This window comes from Zosterops lateralis (genome assembly GCF_965231275.1).
Source record: "Zosterops lateralis genome assembly, chromosome: Z".
In the NCBI taxonomy this organism is placed as follows: domain Eukaryota; kingdom Metazoa; phylum Chordata; class Aves; order Passeriformes; family Zosteropidae; genus Zosterops; species Zosterops lateralis.
The window spans coordinates 21169093-21188155 of record NC_139800.1 but is presented as its reverse complement, the minus strand read 5'-3'; the positions used below and the strand labels follow the sequence as shown (position 1 = coordinate 21188155).

General features: G+C 40.8%; 1 protein-coding gene across 3 annotated transcripts in view; it reads left to right on the top strand.

Moving 5' to 3' along the window:
* LOC310922661 (protein unc-13 homolog B-like) overlaps positions 1 to 19063 on the top strand; it is a 208411-nt gene that overhangs the window by 74213 nt on the left and 115135 nt on the right. For all 3 annotated transcript variants that reach the window (XM_083883374.1, XM_083883373.1, XM_083883372.1), the window contains 2 exons: positions 4179 to 4505; positions 6389 to 6479. In XM_083883374.1, the coding sequence (XP_083739500.1) occupies positions 4179 to 4505; positions 6389 to 6479 (418 nt within the window). The remainder of the gene's footprint in view (positions 1 to 4178; positions 4506 to 6388; positions 6480 to 19063) is intronic.

Here is a 19063-nt window from a genome sequence, read left to right as displayed (position 1 = left end):
AATCAGAAAAACTGGCAGTGGAAAATGTAGAAAGTATTGCTGCAGTGGCTGAAGAGAGTGGTTTAGAAAAACCTCCACAGACCAGTGGAGAGAGTGACTTAGGAAAACTTCCACAGGCCAATGGAGAGAGTGGCTTGGGAAAGTTTTCACTGGCCAATGAAGAGGGTGGTTTAGAAAAAATTCCACAGGCCAGTGAAGAGAGTGGCTCAGGGAAGCTTTCACAGGCCAGTGAGGAGAGTGGCTTAGGAAAGCTCCCACAGACCAAGGACACCGCAATAACCAATTTGTCTGGTTCTGGTCCTTTCCTTCAGACTTCCACTGTGCAAGAAGGTTCTCAGGACCAACAGAGTATTTCCCCAAGGGTGGAAGATGTATTGGGTAATACAGAGAAAATGGACAGTGTTGTATTTTCTACTGATGAAGAGCCTTATTCTTCCAAAGAGCAAACTTCAGAAAATGTTGATCATAGCACGGCCTCAGGTGACAAGATGGATTCCCAGGGTCTAAATGACTTAAACAGTATAGATAACATGAAAAATGAAGTGGCCTCTGAAGAAGTATGTGTACAAAATGAGTTGCCAGAACAAAAAGTACCTGAACAAACTGACAGATTGCAAAGGGCACAACAGCCACATGTTCCTCCTAAAATGCCAGAGGCGCCTAATTTGCAAAGCAAACCAAAGGAACCTGAGAGTGATAAATCTGTTCTGGATTCTTCGGTTGAAATGTTTTCGAGTTTCATGACAAAAATGAAACCACCTAAAACATTTTCTGGTTTCTTTTCTCAACCTCAAGCTACTGCACCTCCACCTGCACAGAAGAGAAGCTCCTCTTTCTTTGGTTTCTCATCCCTCCCAAGTGGCCCAGCACCAGCTTTCACAAATGATATATTTGGCATCTTTAAAGGTCCAAAAGAATCTCCAAAAGAGATGCCTCCAAAATCCACCCCTAAACCTCAAAGCACTGGTGTGAAAGATATCACTGGGTCTGTTCCAGCAAAAGACTCTAGGGAGCCAGAAAATACAGCTGCAGCCAGAGAATCTAAAAGAGATATCTCTACCTCTGTGAAGAACGATGTAGTACCTGTTTCAGTAGAAGAGAGCACCACAAAAGAGTCTCCTAAGAAAACAGAAACTGAAGAGGAAAAGAGCTTGGAAACCTCTAAAGAGGAACCTTTGAGTGCCACTCCAGAAAGAGGAGTCTCTAGTGAGAATGAAGCCCTTGAGGTCCTGCAGCAAGATAGTGAAGCACAGCCCTGTGAGGTGGAACATATTCAGCCGTGCCAGTCTGATCTCAGTGGTGCAGTTGATACAGTGCAGGCTGAGGCCACTGACCAGGCTGATGTAGATACTTTCCAACCAGATGTGGAGCCTTCAGGTATAGAAGAAGAAGCTGCACCTGCAGAGAAGGCTGCCACTGACATCCTTCACACTGGCTCTACTGATGAGCTTGCACTGAAAAAGGAAGCCCAGACTAACAGGGCAGACACAAACCTTTCCCAGTTAGGTGAGAGTGCTACACTTAAATCAGAACATGCTGTTACTGGGGATCAGGCCAATGCTGGTACTGATCAGCAGGACTTGATCAGTAGTAATGACAACAAATCCACAGCTCCAGCTGGTGAGCCCAGTGTTCATCTGCCTGAGCTAAATGAAGAGAAGGCAAGTGACGTAGAAAAGCAAACTGCTGAACAGGAAAAACATTTAACAATTGATGAGGTGCCTGCAGAAGGGATTGCTTCCAAATCTGACTTGAAGAAACAGGGTAAAGCTAATAATGCTGCTGCAGATACAGGCAGTAGTAAACCTGTCTTTGAAATACCGAACATACCTAGTTTGCCAAAGTTCGGCTTTATGTCATCTTCTGATAGTGGAAAACCTTTTGGGTCATTCTTCTCTCAGCAGCCACCTTCTGCTAATAAAGCAGGAACAGATGAGGGCCTCGTGTCCAGTTTTAAAAAACTCTCTATGTCTCTGTTTGAAGGAGGTGGTGAAGAAAAGGTGAGTAAGACAGAGAGTGCCCAAGGAGCAGTATTTGGGAAAAAGCTAGATTTCTCCTTCCCCTGGCAAAAAGACATCAAGGAGACCACTGCCAAAAAGGAACCACATGTACTACCACAGGCTTTGTCAAAACCAGATGACAAGGTGTTAGGAACAGTCAGTTCAGAAGAAAACTCAAAATCTGCAGTCTCGGATCAAGTGACTGATGCAAATATAGAAGTGAAGTTGTCTTCAAAGCAGCCTGATGCTGTAGACAATGAACGTTCTGAAGAGCCATCTGATGCAAACACTGTTGATAATATATCCAACAAAGAGCTGGGAGAGAAGCTTGACAATGGGTCAGAGGATCAGCAGAATGTGATTTCAGGTGAACTGCAGAAAAAAGATCAGGCAGAGGAGCATGTGCCAGACAAGCCTGAGGAGAAAGAAGCTGGGCTTGATTCTGCTCCTGATGGAGCAGTGCTGCATCCTGACACACTGGCTGCAGATCTGCATAGCATGGAACAACTGAATGAGAAAAGGCTAGTTACAAATGAGGCATAATAAATGGGATTTGACCATTTATAATGCAATGCTGCAGCAGTAGAGAGTGGCCTTGGTGTCTGATATTTGTAGCTTAGTCCCAGTCCCTTACGTGTTGTCAGTGTTTGTGATGTCACTGGTGGCTGTCACAGGCAATATGGCAAACTAGTTACTAGTTATGTACAAGCCTTTAGACCATTTCTCACCTTTTTTCCACTCCTTTTCTGTAAGTGTAATTTAATTTCCCGTGTTCTTATGTGTCACACTGAATGAGATGTTTTTTGTGCTGATTTCATTAGCCTTTCAGAAGTTATAGTCTTTGTGTGTTAATTCTGCTACATACAATTCACTTTGCTTTCTTCTGTAGTGAGAATAATATTGTATTTGCTAAGAAAACAGTAACAGGTAGAACGTAATGGTAGGGAGGAACATTTTGTTCTCAAAATGCAAGGTAAAGGTTTTAAATTTTAGAGAGAAATTTAACTTACTGATGATACATTACAGAAGTACTGAGGTTCACTTCACACTGTTGAATATATTGAAACACTTTCAGAAATATCAGTGAAGGTATTCTAATGCTTGGTCTTCCTAAAATTGGTGCAAAATTTATTTCATGCAGTTAGGAAAGTCCCTAGAGGAAGGTATCAGTATTTCATGGGTATATTCAGTTCTGTGCATGTGCTAAGTCACAATTGCCGTTAAAAATCGAAACAGAGACCTGCTAAACTTATATTCCACAGAATTGTATATATACTTAAATATAAGTGAAACGTGTTCCTCTATCATACAGTTGCAACTTTGAACTCACAGAACTTCCTGGCTCCAAATTCTTCTAAGACTGCAAGAGAAAAATATGAGTGTTGCTTAGTTCTTGGTCATAGTTTTCCTGACTGCATGATAAATTTCCATCTGCTGTATTTTGTTTGAGGATTCTAGCAATTCAGTCCTGAAAGTGGTGTCTTCAATCACAGAGGTCACACCCCTGTGATGCTAGGGTTTTTATATAAAATAAATTCTTGAGAAAGCTCTGCTGGAGTGAGACATGTGGCTTTCCTGTGAAAAATTCCTCCATTTTTGTAAAACATTGTGAGGCCTTGACAGTCTTCATCTTGACTGCAACATATTTTATCATAAACTTATAATATATAAAAGTAAAGCTAATTTTATTTTTTAACATTAGTCAACTGAAATGGATGTGATAAAGACCCCATCTGCAACAAAACTGCAGAAGACAGAAACACTTTTATTCTGAATTGCTGTGTTTCCATTCTTATTCATGTCTGGTTATTATAATACCTTCACTGCAGTTTCTTGTTGGTGTAAGGTAAAGCAAGGTGCAAGAAAGACCAATGTATAGAGCATACATGAGTGTGCATGTGTGTATATATATATATGTGTATGTATATATTTATATATATACAAAAAAGTGTATATGGTTTATGTGCGTATAAAGTATTTCTACTGCTTACCAAACTTTTGAAGTTCACAAGTCTGCATTTACATAATAATCATAAGAATATAATAGTTAAGTATAACTTCATAGCATGCCTTTTCAGTAATACGTAGCGTCCTGCTCAATTTTTTATAGATGTGCAGGTTGTTTTGTGTTTTTTCAAGCCACTATTTTTTCTGATGGACTTTCTTATTCTCTCACAGTCCTGCTGGCAGTAGTAGATATGGCTCCTCTTGCAATGTCAGCCAGGAAAGCTCTCACCTCAGTGAGCTGGAACATTCCCATGAAAGTGCCCATGTCTCTGAGCAGGAAGATGATCACCAGGAAAGGCAGTCGAATCACTCTTACCACAGTTTGAGCAGCTACCAGAAGGACAGTCAGGTGTGGCTCAAGGAGCAAGAGGAGCCTCATGGCAAAGGAGAGGAGGAGAAGGTCTGCAAAACTGAGGAAAAACCTGCAGACCATTCTGCAGCTAAGTTACCTCTGGAACTGGAGAAGCCCAAGGATGTTGATGGAGGAGTCCAAATAAGGTAGGTGAAACTATTACCAATTTATCTTAGCTAGTTCAAAGAGAATACTTCTATTTGCTTTTTCCCAGGGCAGATTATGTGCATTGTTCTTGCAGCCTTTTCTGACAACTGAGTTGATGATCTATGAAACATCTGTTGTAGACAAGCAGTTACTTATGGGACATAAGCTGAAGCTATGTTTGCCTTGCTAAACACTTGCTAAAACTGTGGGTTTTGCGTGTGTGTGAAGAGGAACACCACCTTGGAGCTCATTTGCTAGATTTTATCGTTTGAGGAATGTACTCTGGCCCAAAATAGCTGCTTCCATTGCTCATCTGGGATCAGGTTTATGCTTGAGCAACCAAGAATTATGTGTTTTCATGGTTAGAGCTTTGCTAGTTCCATTCTTGTGTAGTAGACTACCACCATTAGAGTTAGTGTTTATGTAGTTGTAGGGAATTACAGCATGAATAAAAATGTTGCTCTGACTCACTGTGGCAGCTTTTCTTGTCCTTGTACTTTGGCTTTCCAAGCTGTCAACAGTATTGAAAACAGGCTTCAAAAGTAAACAGGCTTCAAAATTTCATCTAAGTTTGGGGGAGTAGAGTACTGCGTTCTGCACAGGTTTTACAGAAATTTCAAATTTCACTACTTAAATTTGGGAGTGACATTTTTCCATGATGTATTCAAGTCATTGCAGCCCATGGATGTGGTTTTGCTTTCATAAGTATGAGGGAATTTTTTTAAAATCTGTTTCAGTTAGATCCATGGGAAGATGTCTGCCTGTCTGTATCCTTTAGAGGGTACAGCTGGTGTCACTGTGCTTGGATGATAGAATTAACTACAAGAGTTCATGTGTAGGCAAGCCTTACACTAAAGATGAAAAGAGGAAAACAAGACGAGAAAAGTGTTAAACTGTTTTTAAACTCTGATTCACTTTCCTCTTTTCCTTACAGAGCAGCAGGAGTCTTGTCCCAGAATGGCTGGCCTATATTTGTTCACAGGAAAGGTTATTCACATAGTCTATTTCAGGCTAATTTAGGCATCTAACTTGGATGCTCTGTCCTCACTGGCTCCCTTTCTCTCCACCCTCTGGCAGTGCTCTCCTGTCTCCATGGAGTAGGCATGGAATTGAGCTCTGAGCATTGATCCCTTGAGCTGCACTTGAGCTAGACCTGTAGCATGGATGTGTGTTGGTCTCATCTATGGGGTTGTTTGATACAGTCAGCAGTTTGGGGTGGGTGCTTTGCAGGCAGGAAAAGGTGGTGTTTGTGTGATTTACACTTCAGCAACATACAAAAGCAGGAATGCAATCAAAAGCCCAAGGTATCACAAGGTTAGGGATTACAAGACGTAGTGTGGGGCACTGAGGTGGAGCATTCCTGACAGATCTGCCTGTCCTCTTGAAAAGCTGCACAAAATAGTTTAATGCACAGGGGAATCTCGGGGCTGAATCTTGTTGCCAGTGTTTCCACTTAAGAGGAGCTGTAAATTTTGTAGCAGGAGGAGTAGGAAGGGGCAGTGGCTAGAAGGGAACTGCAGTAGACATGGGGATATAAAATCTTCTCTCCACCTCTTTGTGTCTGTAATCATGATAACAGTGTGTTGTGTTGGCTTGATTTGGTGTCATAGACTGCTTTCCTGATGTTTGCACAAGCATCATCTTCCTCCTGGGGGTGGATTGTGTACAACTCATGTCTTTCAGCTCATCAGTTTCCATGATGGCTCCTGGGTTTAAGGAAACCTCTGCTTTAGCCTCACTTCCCAGAGCACATGAACAGCTGTGCTGACTGGAGCGTGTTGGTTCCTTCGGAGCTGAAGCTGTAACTGCACTATGTGGTTGAATCTTTAATGCTACACCTAAGTGTATTTCATGTAGTGATTTCCCGTTTCTTGCTTTCAAGCTACCAGGGTGACATCGAGCCACCACCATTTCCTCCAGCAAGAGCCCATTGGATTAGAGCCATTAGCAAAGTCCGACTGCAGCTTCAACAGGTAGGGTGGAGTATTGCTTTGCTCCTTTTCTGAGCTGCTGTGGCTCAGGGTTTCATTTCTTCATTGTAAGGCACCTCTTACAGTTCTGATGTTTTGCAGATAAGTTTTATCAAATGTATTGTGCAGGACTGCAGCATGTTGTGATGATTGTAGGGCTCTCTGATTCTACCAGACATTTTTAACATCATTGTGTGGAACTAGAGATTAATATCAGAAAAGATGCAAAAGTTGAGAAATAAGCTCTGAATTTGTAAATAATAATAATGGTGCCTAGGACTTAAATAGTTATTCTAAATTGTTTGAAATGAAGACTTTTTCTCAAGGCAACTTGGGGATAGCTTGTTAGTTTAGTAGGAGTTATTGGTATTATTTATCATGTGAAAATGTTCCTTGGGAAACTTTGCATCAAATATTTTTATATATACACTTATTGAAAGTGGGTGTATAGTAAGTCTTGGTATTTCCATCTCATGAAAGTAAGATTTAAAAATAAATAGTCTTGATTTGGGAAGTCAAAAGGAAAAGGTTGTGACATTTTCTATAACTGTATAAACACTCTTGTTTTAGAAAACAGTGTTTAAGAACCAAAAAGTTGGATTTAAAAAAAAATCTTACGGCTTTATCCATCTATATGCCCACGGAAAGATAACATATGGTGTTCATGTTCCCTAGATTTTGCCTGCTACCTTAAGTGCAGAGTTAATATATTTCACTTAGAAATACTACTTTCTTCTAGAGGTGACTTGTTTCGTTTTTATAAGATATTTTACAGTATCTGTCACAATCAGGGCTTTCTCTTAGGGATTTTTGCAAATTTTCAAGAACTGATTGTTGTTGTTGTTGCTTTGCATTTGGGGAGGCAAAATAATTTTTCTCTTGCCTTATCTGGATTGTAAATGCTTTTTCATCTAACAATGGCTTCACTTCTGAGCAGAGAGGATTTGGATCAAAAACTCTGGGTATGACATGGAAAGTGAAGAACACCACTAGTTTTTAAAAAGAAATTAGCTTCTGCTATGATCTTGTAGAGTAGGTGAACAAAACAGTTTAGTTCTGTGCCTTATGGAAAAAAAGTGCACAAACAAGGGACAAGAGGGTCAACAACACCTATCCATGGATCTCTCTCTTTTTCTGAGAGGGTAGAAAGTCCTTGAGGTGGTTCAGCATCATTTTGTGATTCTGCTGAATTGGAAGGATGATGTGCTTTGAGATGATTGTTACTGAAACAGTAGTTTAGTTTTGATAGCAAAATGTCATTGTTTGCTTCACCTTGACCACTGCTGACATCTATTGTTCAAAAATTCACTTAATCCAAAAAATGTAGGAATTGGAACTTTCCAGGAGCCTGCTCTCTGGGGATTAGATGCCTTTTCTATCCAGCACCTTTTCCTTACCTCTGCTCTAGGTATCTCTTGTTCCATATGAATTTGTGTCTCACGATTAGGACAAGGAATACTGGAATAGTAAAGGGCAACTGCAAAGACAGGACTTGCTCTTCTTGTGTTAACTAGATGACCCTTTTTCTTTTAGTCTTTTCTTGCCAGGATTCTTAGGCACTCTTCCATCAGCCTGGCTTTTTTTAAATTTTTTTTTTAATTCTCTTTCCTACTCATTTCTTTGTTTTCCCTGAAGTGCAGTGTCCAAAGCTGAATGTAGAAATCCAGATGAGAGCCTGTTCATGTGCACTATAGAGCAACCAAGACTTTGTTCTCCTGCCTGTGGTCCTGATACCCCAAGATATACTGGCTGTCGTGCTGCGATGGTGCTTCTATTATCACAGGCTATCACTGATGCGTAGTTAGCCTTCTACACTTTCCAGAGCTGAGGTTCCTTCTGAAAAAGGGTTTTGTCTGATGTTACATAGCCTAGCTTTGTGTTGGATTACAGCTGAATATGGCTTTGCACTAGTTCTTCTAGAATTTGGTTGGGTTTTTTTTTTTTGTTTCGTAAGCACTTTTATGTCTGTCTCTTCCTTACCTTTTATGTGAACAAATAATACAAGTTGTCTGTGGCAAAACTCCGTGTTACCAAAGTGATGGCCTGTGTGCTACAAGAGTTGCCTGAGGGATCTTGCTTGATACATTATTTGAATTTGTCTACTATGATTATCATTTTTTTACCAGTATGTTTGCATCTACTTTAACAGCTTCATCCAGATCACAGGGTATAAAACTTCTATTATTCTCTCTGCCCCTTAGAACAATTTAGCTTGTCATAGAAGGAAATTAAATGCATTTGACACAGTGATGAAACGATACTCACAGTTATTTCTCTCCTTTTCATGTTCTAGAAGATCTGCAGATAATTTGATAATTTGTTGCAGTCTTCAATCCTCAGGGAGCTGGGGGGGTGTATGTGTGTGTCAAATTAGTGCTTTTATAATTATCCATGGCTTTCTCATACTATTTTTTAAGCCTAAATACTTGCTTTCCCTTTTTCAAATCAAGCATATTGCCTATTTCTAAAGTTCTTAGTGCTTAGTGATTATCAGTGTTGCAACCTAGAACCTGAGGATAAATATTTATCAGAGCCATCTGACTTAACAGACAGATAAGGTGGTTATTTCTTTCAAATTTTTTTCTTTATTGCAGCCTCTTTTTTATAACTTTCTAAACCTTTTTTCTTTAAAAACCCTCCAGCAATCCAGTATTAATTTCGTCAGCTGCCTGACTGTGCTTGTCCATTTCACTGAAGACATGAAGCAATTAAGACATCAAATTTCCAGCCTTCTTAATGCTGCCTGATGACACCTCTGTCTTCCTATGAATGGCATCCATCCTTTATTTGTCATTTTGTATGTTCATTGCTAGATGTTTAAGTTTGTGCTTCAGCCTTTTGATTCCTTTCCTGTGCATTCATTTTTGTCAGGATGAGAGTTCAAGCTCTCCTAGAGGGCAGGAGGTTTCTTCACTGGGGCAGATTCTGATTTTTGTCTGGTAATGCTGTTTCATTGGCTGTAAACAGCTTCCTGAACTCTCTGGTCCTTTAAGCCTCTTTCTCTTGAGCTCTAGAGACTGACTTTCTCTATTTTTAGTATTTTGTGTTCTTGAATCACATAGTGTTTTCTAGCTTGTCTAATTCCTTTCCTTCTAAGGTATCAGGATGACTCTCACAGCTTATTCAGAGGCATTTGCATCCTCATTTCTCTCTACACTTATGCTCAAATCTAGAGGAGCATCTCTGCTAGTTGCTTTCCGTGCAAATTGAGTCATCAGCTTGTTCATACATTTTGTTTGAAAGTCAGTGATACAAAGACAGACTTTCAGATCAGGATCGGGATTTTAAAGGTCCCTGTGGTGATAGTCTAAGCAGGTGATTCTCTTGGTAGCTAGAAAAGATCATGTGTCATTTCTCTGGTCACTGTACTAACATCTTTGCATATTCTTTCATTACCTGGAAGCTCTCAAGAGGTCTATCCTTGTTTGTTCCAGCATTTCAGAGCAGGTGGTTATCTTCTTAGTGTTTGAAGAGATGTCGGCAGCACATTTCTTGTGTTCCTCTTTCTCCATGTTCTGTAAAATTTCATGAATACACATACAGCTCCACCTCACAGATCTGATGGGCTGGACTCCTAGCACATAGACTACCGAAATGTTTCTTGCAACACTTAACTGTTAATGATACAACTGAAATGTGAAAGAATAAAGAAGTCCAAAAAAGAGAAAGACACCCAAGAAATCTCCATACGTGATGTGATTATAAATCCCCTGAGCAATTCAGCCTCCTACCTGGGAAATTATTAATATTCATGTGAATAATGTACATGCATCCTACATTCTGACCATGATTCAGAGAAATGTAATTTTTAATTAAGACTTGACAGTTACAAAATGGCACAGGAATTTGTAACTGTGCATGTTAAAAAAGCTTTGTTGTAGCATGCACGTTATGTTTTGTTCTTCACTTCTGCTGTTTTCCTTGTTCTCTTTCTCTGTGAAGAGGAGACTTAATTATGCCAGAATCAGCTAGGGTTTTCAGTCCTGCAAGGAATGACTCAATAATACTCACCTTTACACTTAGAACTTCGACTACAAAGAGGGATTAATTGATAGCTCATCTGCTGCAGTCCCTCAGTGGGAGCTTCTTTTCCAGGAGAAGAACAAACACATACCTATTGTGTCTTCAACTTGCAGCCCTCAGTAATTGAAATAGCCTCCAGCAAAGGACACAGCTGTGTGACTTCTAGAATTATACAAATGTGAATCTGGCTTTTGTATAACAGAAGAACTGGCAGACTGGCGAAGAGCAAAAATTCAGTCAAATCATCAAATTACTTCTCTTACCAACTCTTTCAAGTATATTTAAATATTAGAACAGGGTATCAGATCTGAGGTTTTCTTCGCTTACATTGAATTTGTTGAGGGGGGAAAAAGTCTTATGCATAATTTTCCTCTTTTATGTCAGCATATTAAATACATCAGTTGACTTCTTTTTGTTTCAAAACCAAAGTAACTGGAGCAGTGTTTCCTCCTTTTTTTTAATAGTGCCATTTTATGCCAGTTATTTTGATTTAACCTTTGTCTTTCCCCACTAAATATCAATAGTCTGTTCTTTTTGACTGATACGTAATCAGATCATATACTGAGATGGCAGATGTAGTTCATGGCAGTAGTTTTCTAGAATATGAGGATGACCTGCAATAGCAGGGACTAAAGGGGGTTTTCCTTTACTGTTATGTGTACCCAGTCATATCCTTAGCCCAATTTTCCCATGCTTTATAGTTTCACCTCTCATCAAGCACCTGCAAATATTTAAGAACCGTGAGGGTCTCAGTTTTAAAAGCCTTGGTCCTTGGATGGTGCTGCATTACTGATTTTGTAGTGTGAAGCCGTATTTTGATTTTGAGAAAGCAAGCTGCTGGTGCAAATCACCATTTTTCCCTTCATAAGCAGCAGTGGGATGCCCTAAGGAGTCCTTGCTGGACTTAAACTCATGGTGAAGAGACCAGCAGGGTTTGGTCCCAGTTTTTGTTGCAACTTTGATTGTAAGTTACTTGCCTGTCCCTGTGTGGTGGAAATCAACCTGCACATGTGAACCCAGGTCCTCTGATCAGTAAAACCAGGTACTGTGCACCAGCCCATTTGGTTAGTGGAGAACAAACTGCTTTGAGCCAATCAGCAAAAGACTGGAAGCTGTTCCTTTCCACCTCTCCTGGATTTTGCAGTCCATGCAATAATTTACTTTTGGCATTTTACTTCCCTTAAGCTTTGTTGCCTAGGTGTCTCTTTATCAGTCCCGTGAAGATGAGTAAGCTCTGGATTTTGAAAGCCTCCCACACAGTGGCAAAGAAGCAAACTGAAACATTTTGACTTTAACAGAGAATTGCTAGAAACTTCTCTTCATGCAGAAAAAGTACATCTTCAGTTAAATATCTTCCTTCTTTAATGATCTGTGGAGGTTATCTTATCTTAACCTCCACTGAAATACCAGCATTCCTGATCAAGTGTTGGTGGGGATCTGTAGAACATTACATTCTTGTGGTCATGAATTTGCTGTTCCTACCCTCAGGTGGAGATCTTGTTCGCCAGGCATGATCTGAGGATTGCTGCCAGCAGTAGTGCAGACTGTCTGGTGTTAGGTGGCTATGGCAGTCAAATCCTTTCTGCAAATGCAGCTTTTAGACATTTTAGGGATTGTGCAACAATAGTTATTTAGAAAGCATTCAAATACAAAAGTAGTGGAGACTATCTCCCCATACCATCATTTTGGTTCTCTGTTGCATCTGAGTTTGCAGGCCGGCAAGTCTTGTGAGACTCTCCAAAGCCCTTTGTGCCTTTTCCAAGGCAGCTTTTAGTGTGGGGTGATCCCCTGGTGTTTGAACAACTTGTGTCTGTTGTTGCTTCTCTGTCAAGAATGGTTCAGCTGACAGGCTGTACTCAAACAAGGGAAAGCTTCTTTCTTCTCCAAGTGTCTTAAATGAAATACCTGCCTATTCATATCTGTTTGGGATAGAAGCCATTTTTGTTTGTCCTTTCTGAGATTCCCAAAGACCTTAAATAAATTTTTAATATGCTTTACAATGAACATTATGTTAGAGCAAAGTGGTAATTATTGTATGTACACACCAGAAAATAGTGTTGTGCCATCATTAGCTGCTGTTGCGATTTTTGAGCAGCTGTTTGGTAACCTTACCTCCAGTTAAAAAGATCAGCAGCCTTTCCTCTTTTAGAGAAGTTAAGAGAAGTGCTCTCTTGTGAGGCAATATGCAGTGTTTTCCATGATGACCACAGCAGCTCACAGCCTGCTCAGTTGCTAGCAGGCCTTTTTGCAACCTTCTCTGAACCTACCAATCAATATATTGACACTCATCTCTGCTAAAAGCCAGTTTTGGTACTGATGATCTGTATTCCCTGGCACATGGGGCATTGGTCCCCTTCAGTTTTCTCTATATCTTCTTGTTGCTGGTTAGGAAAAAACCTAAACAAATTCAGGGGATTTTGCTTCTCTAGACTTGTGTTGTAAACTGTATATATCTGTAAGTCAAAAATTTTTTGAAGCCTTTAAATGGGAATCCAAGATTAGTTTGCTCTTCTTCCAAAATTCATTCCATGTATTTCCTTAAAAAGAAAGAGAAGGTTCATCTGGGATATAGTTTACAAACATGGTGTATTCCACAATCAGGTGTGTCTCTTTCTTTGTGCCAGTACTGCACATTATGTTCAGGTAATCCAGTTTGGCTGATCTCTGTGCTTCTCTAAGGCCATGATGACAGCACTGGTTGCTAATAGACTGTCATTATACCTATTAATTTTTTTAAGGTAGATATGTCTAGAATAAGGGAGGAATAGGACTCTTGTTCCTGATCTAAATACTAAGCAACACTGAGATTTGAACCTAGGTTTGCCATGGTTTTGCCATGAAAATTGCGTTGACTGCTAAGATGTAACTCGCCTTCAGGGAATGAAGTTACATCTTCTATGCCCTCCCTCAACTGTGTGGACATCTTAGACCAGAGAAATATTCAAATTTGTTACGGTCTTGTGAAGCAAATTTTGACTGTGACAAGTTGGTGTTTTCTGAAGGAAAAGATATCTTGGTCACCTTTCTTCCTCTCCATTCAAGTGGGCCCCTGCTGATTAGAGGGTAAGATGTGGGTGGCAGCAGTGTGCTGCTGATGTGGATAGATGACCTTTCTCTTGTACAACTAGATTCTTGGTAATACTGTGTATCCATGATTTCTGCCTTTTTTCTCTGGTCATGTTTCTCATAGGCTATCAGGTCACAGCAGTTTCTGTGGTGGTTATGTCCAGAAGTGACCTGAGTCTGGCAGGCTGAAGGAACTATCTGTGTGCATGTAGCTCATCCCTCTGAAGTGGGGTAAACTACAGTAGACTCTTTTCTCTTGTCTGATGATGCCCAGCTTGCATTCACATTTGTACCGAGACTCTTCCAAAAACCTTCTTGACCAAGTGATTGTCTTTTCTCAGGACCTGATGCAATAGTGAAACTTTTAGTAAAAATGAGACCCAGATTTGTATGAAGAATAGACCAAATCCTCTAAGTAGTATATTCTAAAGGCCATAGAGGAACGCCAGAAATGGAGCTGAGACCATCTGAGACCAACCATTGCCACCTTATGCAAAACTCCCTTATTTGCACCTTGTGCTCTGGTGATAGAGGTTGTGTCTGATTTGGAAAGGGGTACAGAAACCTGTGGTTTCCTGATCACCTCAACGTGACACTCATGTGTGGTGCTTATCAGGAAAAATTGTGAGAGTTTCATCTGACACTGGAGTAAGCCAGTTATTTCTGCTCAAAATAGGGGTGCAATGGGAGAGGTGGGTGGGGGGACTCCTACCTGCCACATACGCAGCCCTTAAAAATAGCATTGGCTGTTGGGAGAGCCAGACTTCACACTCTTATTTTTAAGGATCTGTGTGGGAGGAGGGGATATTTCCCAGTTCTGTGTATTACTGAAGCAATCTGTACAAGAAATGCTGCACCAGAGAGATAGCAGTGGGCTTCAGCTTACAAAGCACAAGAGTTGAAGAAAAGATGAACTAACCAGCACTGGCTGATAGCATCATAAACGAATCAGTAACTATTCATGCAATGTTAGCAAATTCATTGAAAAATGACTTAACTTCATAGGAAAAGCCAGAAGGTCAGAAAAAAGAGACTAGGACTTTACAACTTTTTATTTTAGCATTGCTTTTCTTTCAGTTGTTTCTTGTTTTCCAAGCTGTGTTATTACACAGCTTGTTTAGAGGTAGGGCAGGCTTGCCTTGCATGCTTCTGCGCCAATATTTGGGGTCATGTATGGGTTGTGTAACTGAAGTCTTCCAGTACCATGCATCCAGATTGAAGTAAGGTGATTGCTTGTTCCCCTCCATTGTAAAAATGGTATTCATAAGTCAAAAAGCTATTAATACTGCATAATACAATGTAGTACAAATCAGTACTCCAGTTTTGCATGGTGCTACATAGTATATAAAATCGAATCATAGAATAATAAGATGGTTTGCACTGGAAGGAGCCTTAAAGATGATCTAATTCCAACTCCCGTGCCATAGCCAGGGACACCTTGCACTAGACCAGGTTGCTCAAAGTCCTGTCCAGTCTGACCTTGAACACTGCCAAGGATAGGGCATCCACAGCTTCTCTGGGCAGCCTGTGCCAGTGCCTCACCATCCTCCCAGTTAAGAATTTCTTCCTAATATCTAATCTAAACCTACTCTCTTTAATTTTGAAACCATTTTTATTTGTCCTGTCACTTGTGAATAGTCCTTCTCCGTCTTCCTTGTGGGCTTCCTTCAGATACTGGAAGGCCCACAATCAGGTCAGCCTGGAACTTTCTCTTTTCCAGCCTGAACAATATCATCTCTCTCAGCCATGCTCCATCCCTCTAATGATCTTGGTGGCCTCCTCTGGGCTCACTTTTGCAGGTCCATGTCCTTCCCGTGCTGGGACCCCAGAGCTGGATGCAGAGCTCCAGGTGGGTGTCCCCAGAGCAGAGCAGAGCAGAGGGGCAGAATCCCCTCCCTCCCCTGCTGCCCACGGGGCTCTGGATGCAGCCCAGGACACGTTTGGCTCTCTGGGCTGTGAGTGCCATGCCCGGGGCATGTCCAGCCTCTCACCCACCAGCACCCCCAAGTCCTTCTGGGCAGGGCTGCTCTGGGTCTGTTCATGCCCAGCCTGTGCTTATGCTGGGGATTGCTCTGACCCAAGTGCAGCACCAGCACCTGGCCTTGTTAAACCTTATGATGCTCCCATGGGCCACTCCTGAAGCTTGTCCAGGTCCCTCTGGATGGCATCCCATTGTTCAGGTGTGTCAGCTGGAAACAGAGTAGCATTTTTATTTTCTGCATAGAAGTCAAGTAGGTCTTGTGATACAGCAAACGAATGCTGTCTATTAGGATGAAGTTCTTACTGAGTTAACTCTTAGCAAGTTAACAAGAGCTTTCTTTGCATCCAGACTCATTTCTTCATTCAAATGGCATTCAAGTGGGATAGCCATGTAATAGACACACACACAGTGTCTGGTGTCTGCTTCTGTTTAGAGTCTGGACAGTTTTGTGACATTGTGGAGGACCAATCAGATGGGCCAGATTTAGGTCAAACTGTGGGTTCATTTCTATTGTTTTCATAGTTAATGACTGACACTTTCAAAAGTGCTTTTCAGTGGTTCCCCGTTGGTTTAATTTGAAATCTAGAGTTGGTAAAGGTGGGACCAATTCTTCCTCTCCTTGGCTTTTGAATCTGTAAGAAAAGGCCTGCAGCCTTTCCTGGCAGTCTGTGAGCTGGGTTTGTAACACACCTCCTCTGCTGAAAGGCACTTGAGAACATCAGTATATCAATATCTGTTCTGCAGGAGGAATTTGCTGAGGTTGTTGACAGCTCTATCCTTTGTGTGCTGTAAAACTAAAGATAATTAAGGCATAAAGCTGGGGTGAAATCCCAAATGTAGCTTGAGATTCTCATCTGTTGCTTGTGTGCAGGTACCAGATGCTGGAAGGGCTGAGGTAAATCTGAGTTTACTGGGATGCTGTAGGCAGGGGGTCTTTTGCTGACTGGGTGGCTTTTGCATTCAGATTTGCAGGATGATGTAGTACCAGGTGAGCAGGGGTGCTGTCCTCTGGACTGTGGGAGTATGTGCTCAAAACAGGAGCATCCTGTTTAAGCTGTGTTTATGCACTAGATCAGTAAGAAAAGAAAGGGCTATCTGGCTAACTATAAACTCATTTAGTCTGCCCTCACTAGTAGGGCTGTAGAAAGAGTTACAAAAAGAAAGCCTTACTGCCTGTCAAATGGGAGATTAGTAAAATTAATTGCTTTATGCTCCATGCTACACTGTGGCAAATGAGGTAGGCAATAGGTCTCTTCTGCCTGTATTTCTATAATATTTCTGATATGACATGTAGGAAACCAGCAAATGATTTGGAGAAAATGGGGACTATTGCAAACAGCAGAGAATACAAGTTGGAGAGGGGACGTCAAGGCAGCCCAGGGAGGGAAAGTGCTGAGGTTGTGTGAGATTATACCAAACAAGTATGGCTCAGCTTATTAGACTGGAAACTGAGAGCAGACATTGCTGCCATGTACTAAAAGAGCATGGGAGTAAATATTGGCAAGTTTACTGCTATTTAAGTGAAAGGTTAATGTTAGCACAAGAACAGAAGGGCATAAGAACAAACCCAGGCTAGAAATCAGAAAGTGATTTTTCTAATTGTTAGTGAACAGCTTCCAAATTGGTTTCTTTGCCCTTTCTAATTAATCTAAAACCAGGTATTTTTGTGAATGCTATTTTATGACAGTTGCCTGTGGGAGCAAAGAATAGGGACTTCATCATCCAGACAGCCTCTAAGCAGGCTGTCAGAAATGTCCATGGAACCACAGCCTCCGCCAGTGTTCCTCATAGCATGGCCTCCCTGTGTTCACTCTGCCCACCTGCCTTTGCTGTCAAGCTGCCATATTGCAGGACCCTGTGGGTTTCCAAACACAACCAGAGGTGTGTAGGAGAGGTATTTGCTACTTAGAAGCTCTCACTGAAGTGAATTTGTGAAAATAATGTTGCAATCCTTCTTGGATGGTGGCTTTTCCATACAGTTGCACACCAGATAGATATTAAGGATGCTAGACTGCATGAGGGGTTTCTTGAAGAATGGGTGTTCTTAGTGACTCATGCCTGGTAATGGACCTGTCACAGATACAATTTTGTTTCCTGACAAATGTTCAAGTGGTAATAGTTCAGAAAATACAGTATCATTTGTAAACAGGTTTGTTGGTTTGTTCTTAAATCAGATTTTAGAAATTCCCCATGGGATTTCAATTTCTTATTTAGACAGTAAATTGCAATTGAGCTCTTAGTCATTAAAAGTTTTTTAAAAGCTAACACTTGAAAAATATTTTATAGGAGACCTTGAAAAGCAATAGAGACAAAATCAGGGACACACACTAAAAAGGATATAATAGAGCTGTCCATCCAGGAGTGAATTTAGATAAATCAGTTCAAGACTCAATTCATTTAGCCTCACTCTGGTTAATATTTTAGGTTGTTGCATACAAGAATATTTGAAATACAAATAGAAATTGCTTTATGTGAAAGATCAGTTTATTTTAGCCGTGTCTCCATCTGTGTTTTATTTTTGTTAATGAGTCAATATTCACCTTGTATTTTAAGATAGCAAACACATTTTTGAGAAACTGTTATTGAGAAACTGAGAGTGCTAAATTTTAATGCAATTTATTTATATTTTTCTATTTTTATTCAGTGTATTATGTTAGTGCAGCAGATTGAAATGCATGCAAGTTTTTTTGTGGCATCTCATGTAACGAGTACTTGAGGGATCCAGTTTTGTCTACACAAATACCTATGGATTGGCTGGTGTATTCACTCTGAATTTTGTTATGCCTAATTTAAGAAACTCAATTTAAAGCAAATACAACTCTCCTTCATATTTTGTGACATGGATACATGTTACTTGTCCAAATTATATCACTCTATTTTTAGTTCGCAGTAGTAATAGCTTGTTAATATACAACTGTTTACAGCTGCCAGAATCATCCCTTTTTAATCTTGCCATTACATCTGTTTCTCTGGGAGGGTGGAATGGTTTCTGTGACCTGGGAGCACGGAACAGTGGCAACACCTTTTGGAATAACCTCACCATCCTGGCTCAGTGTTTGAGTGTGTTTTGGTCCAGCTGTGCCTACCCCTCCCATCACTGACTTTTGCCAAAGGGGCTAATTGGCCTCCCAGTGACTTGACTCAGGTCAGCTGTGTTACCAAAGACAGCTTTGTAGTGCAGTTTTCATCCTCTTGCAGAGGCTTCCTTAGTCCAGGCATTTTTATTTTTTTTGCATTAAATTTCTTCCTCTGCTCCTCCCAGTTAGTAGAGCAGGCTGACTGGATTTCCAGAGCCTCTAAATTCAGGCTCAGTCTGAGCCTGTCAAGTGCCTTTACTGGAGGTGAGAAAAGTGTGTCTGAATTTATTAATATGGGGGTGCTTGCTGGAGTTGGCTTTGTTAAACCTCTGATGTGGCAGGTTTTTTTTTTCTCGTTCAGTGTTTATGTTAATGGTGTCCTCAGAGACTGGCAGAGCTTTGTATGGGGTTCACAGCAAGTGTTTGTGGGGCATTTGGGT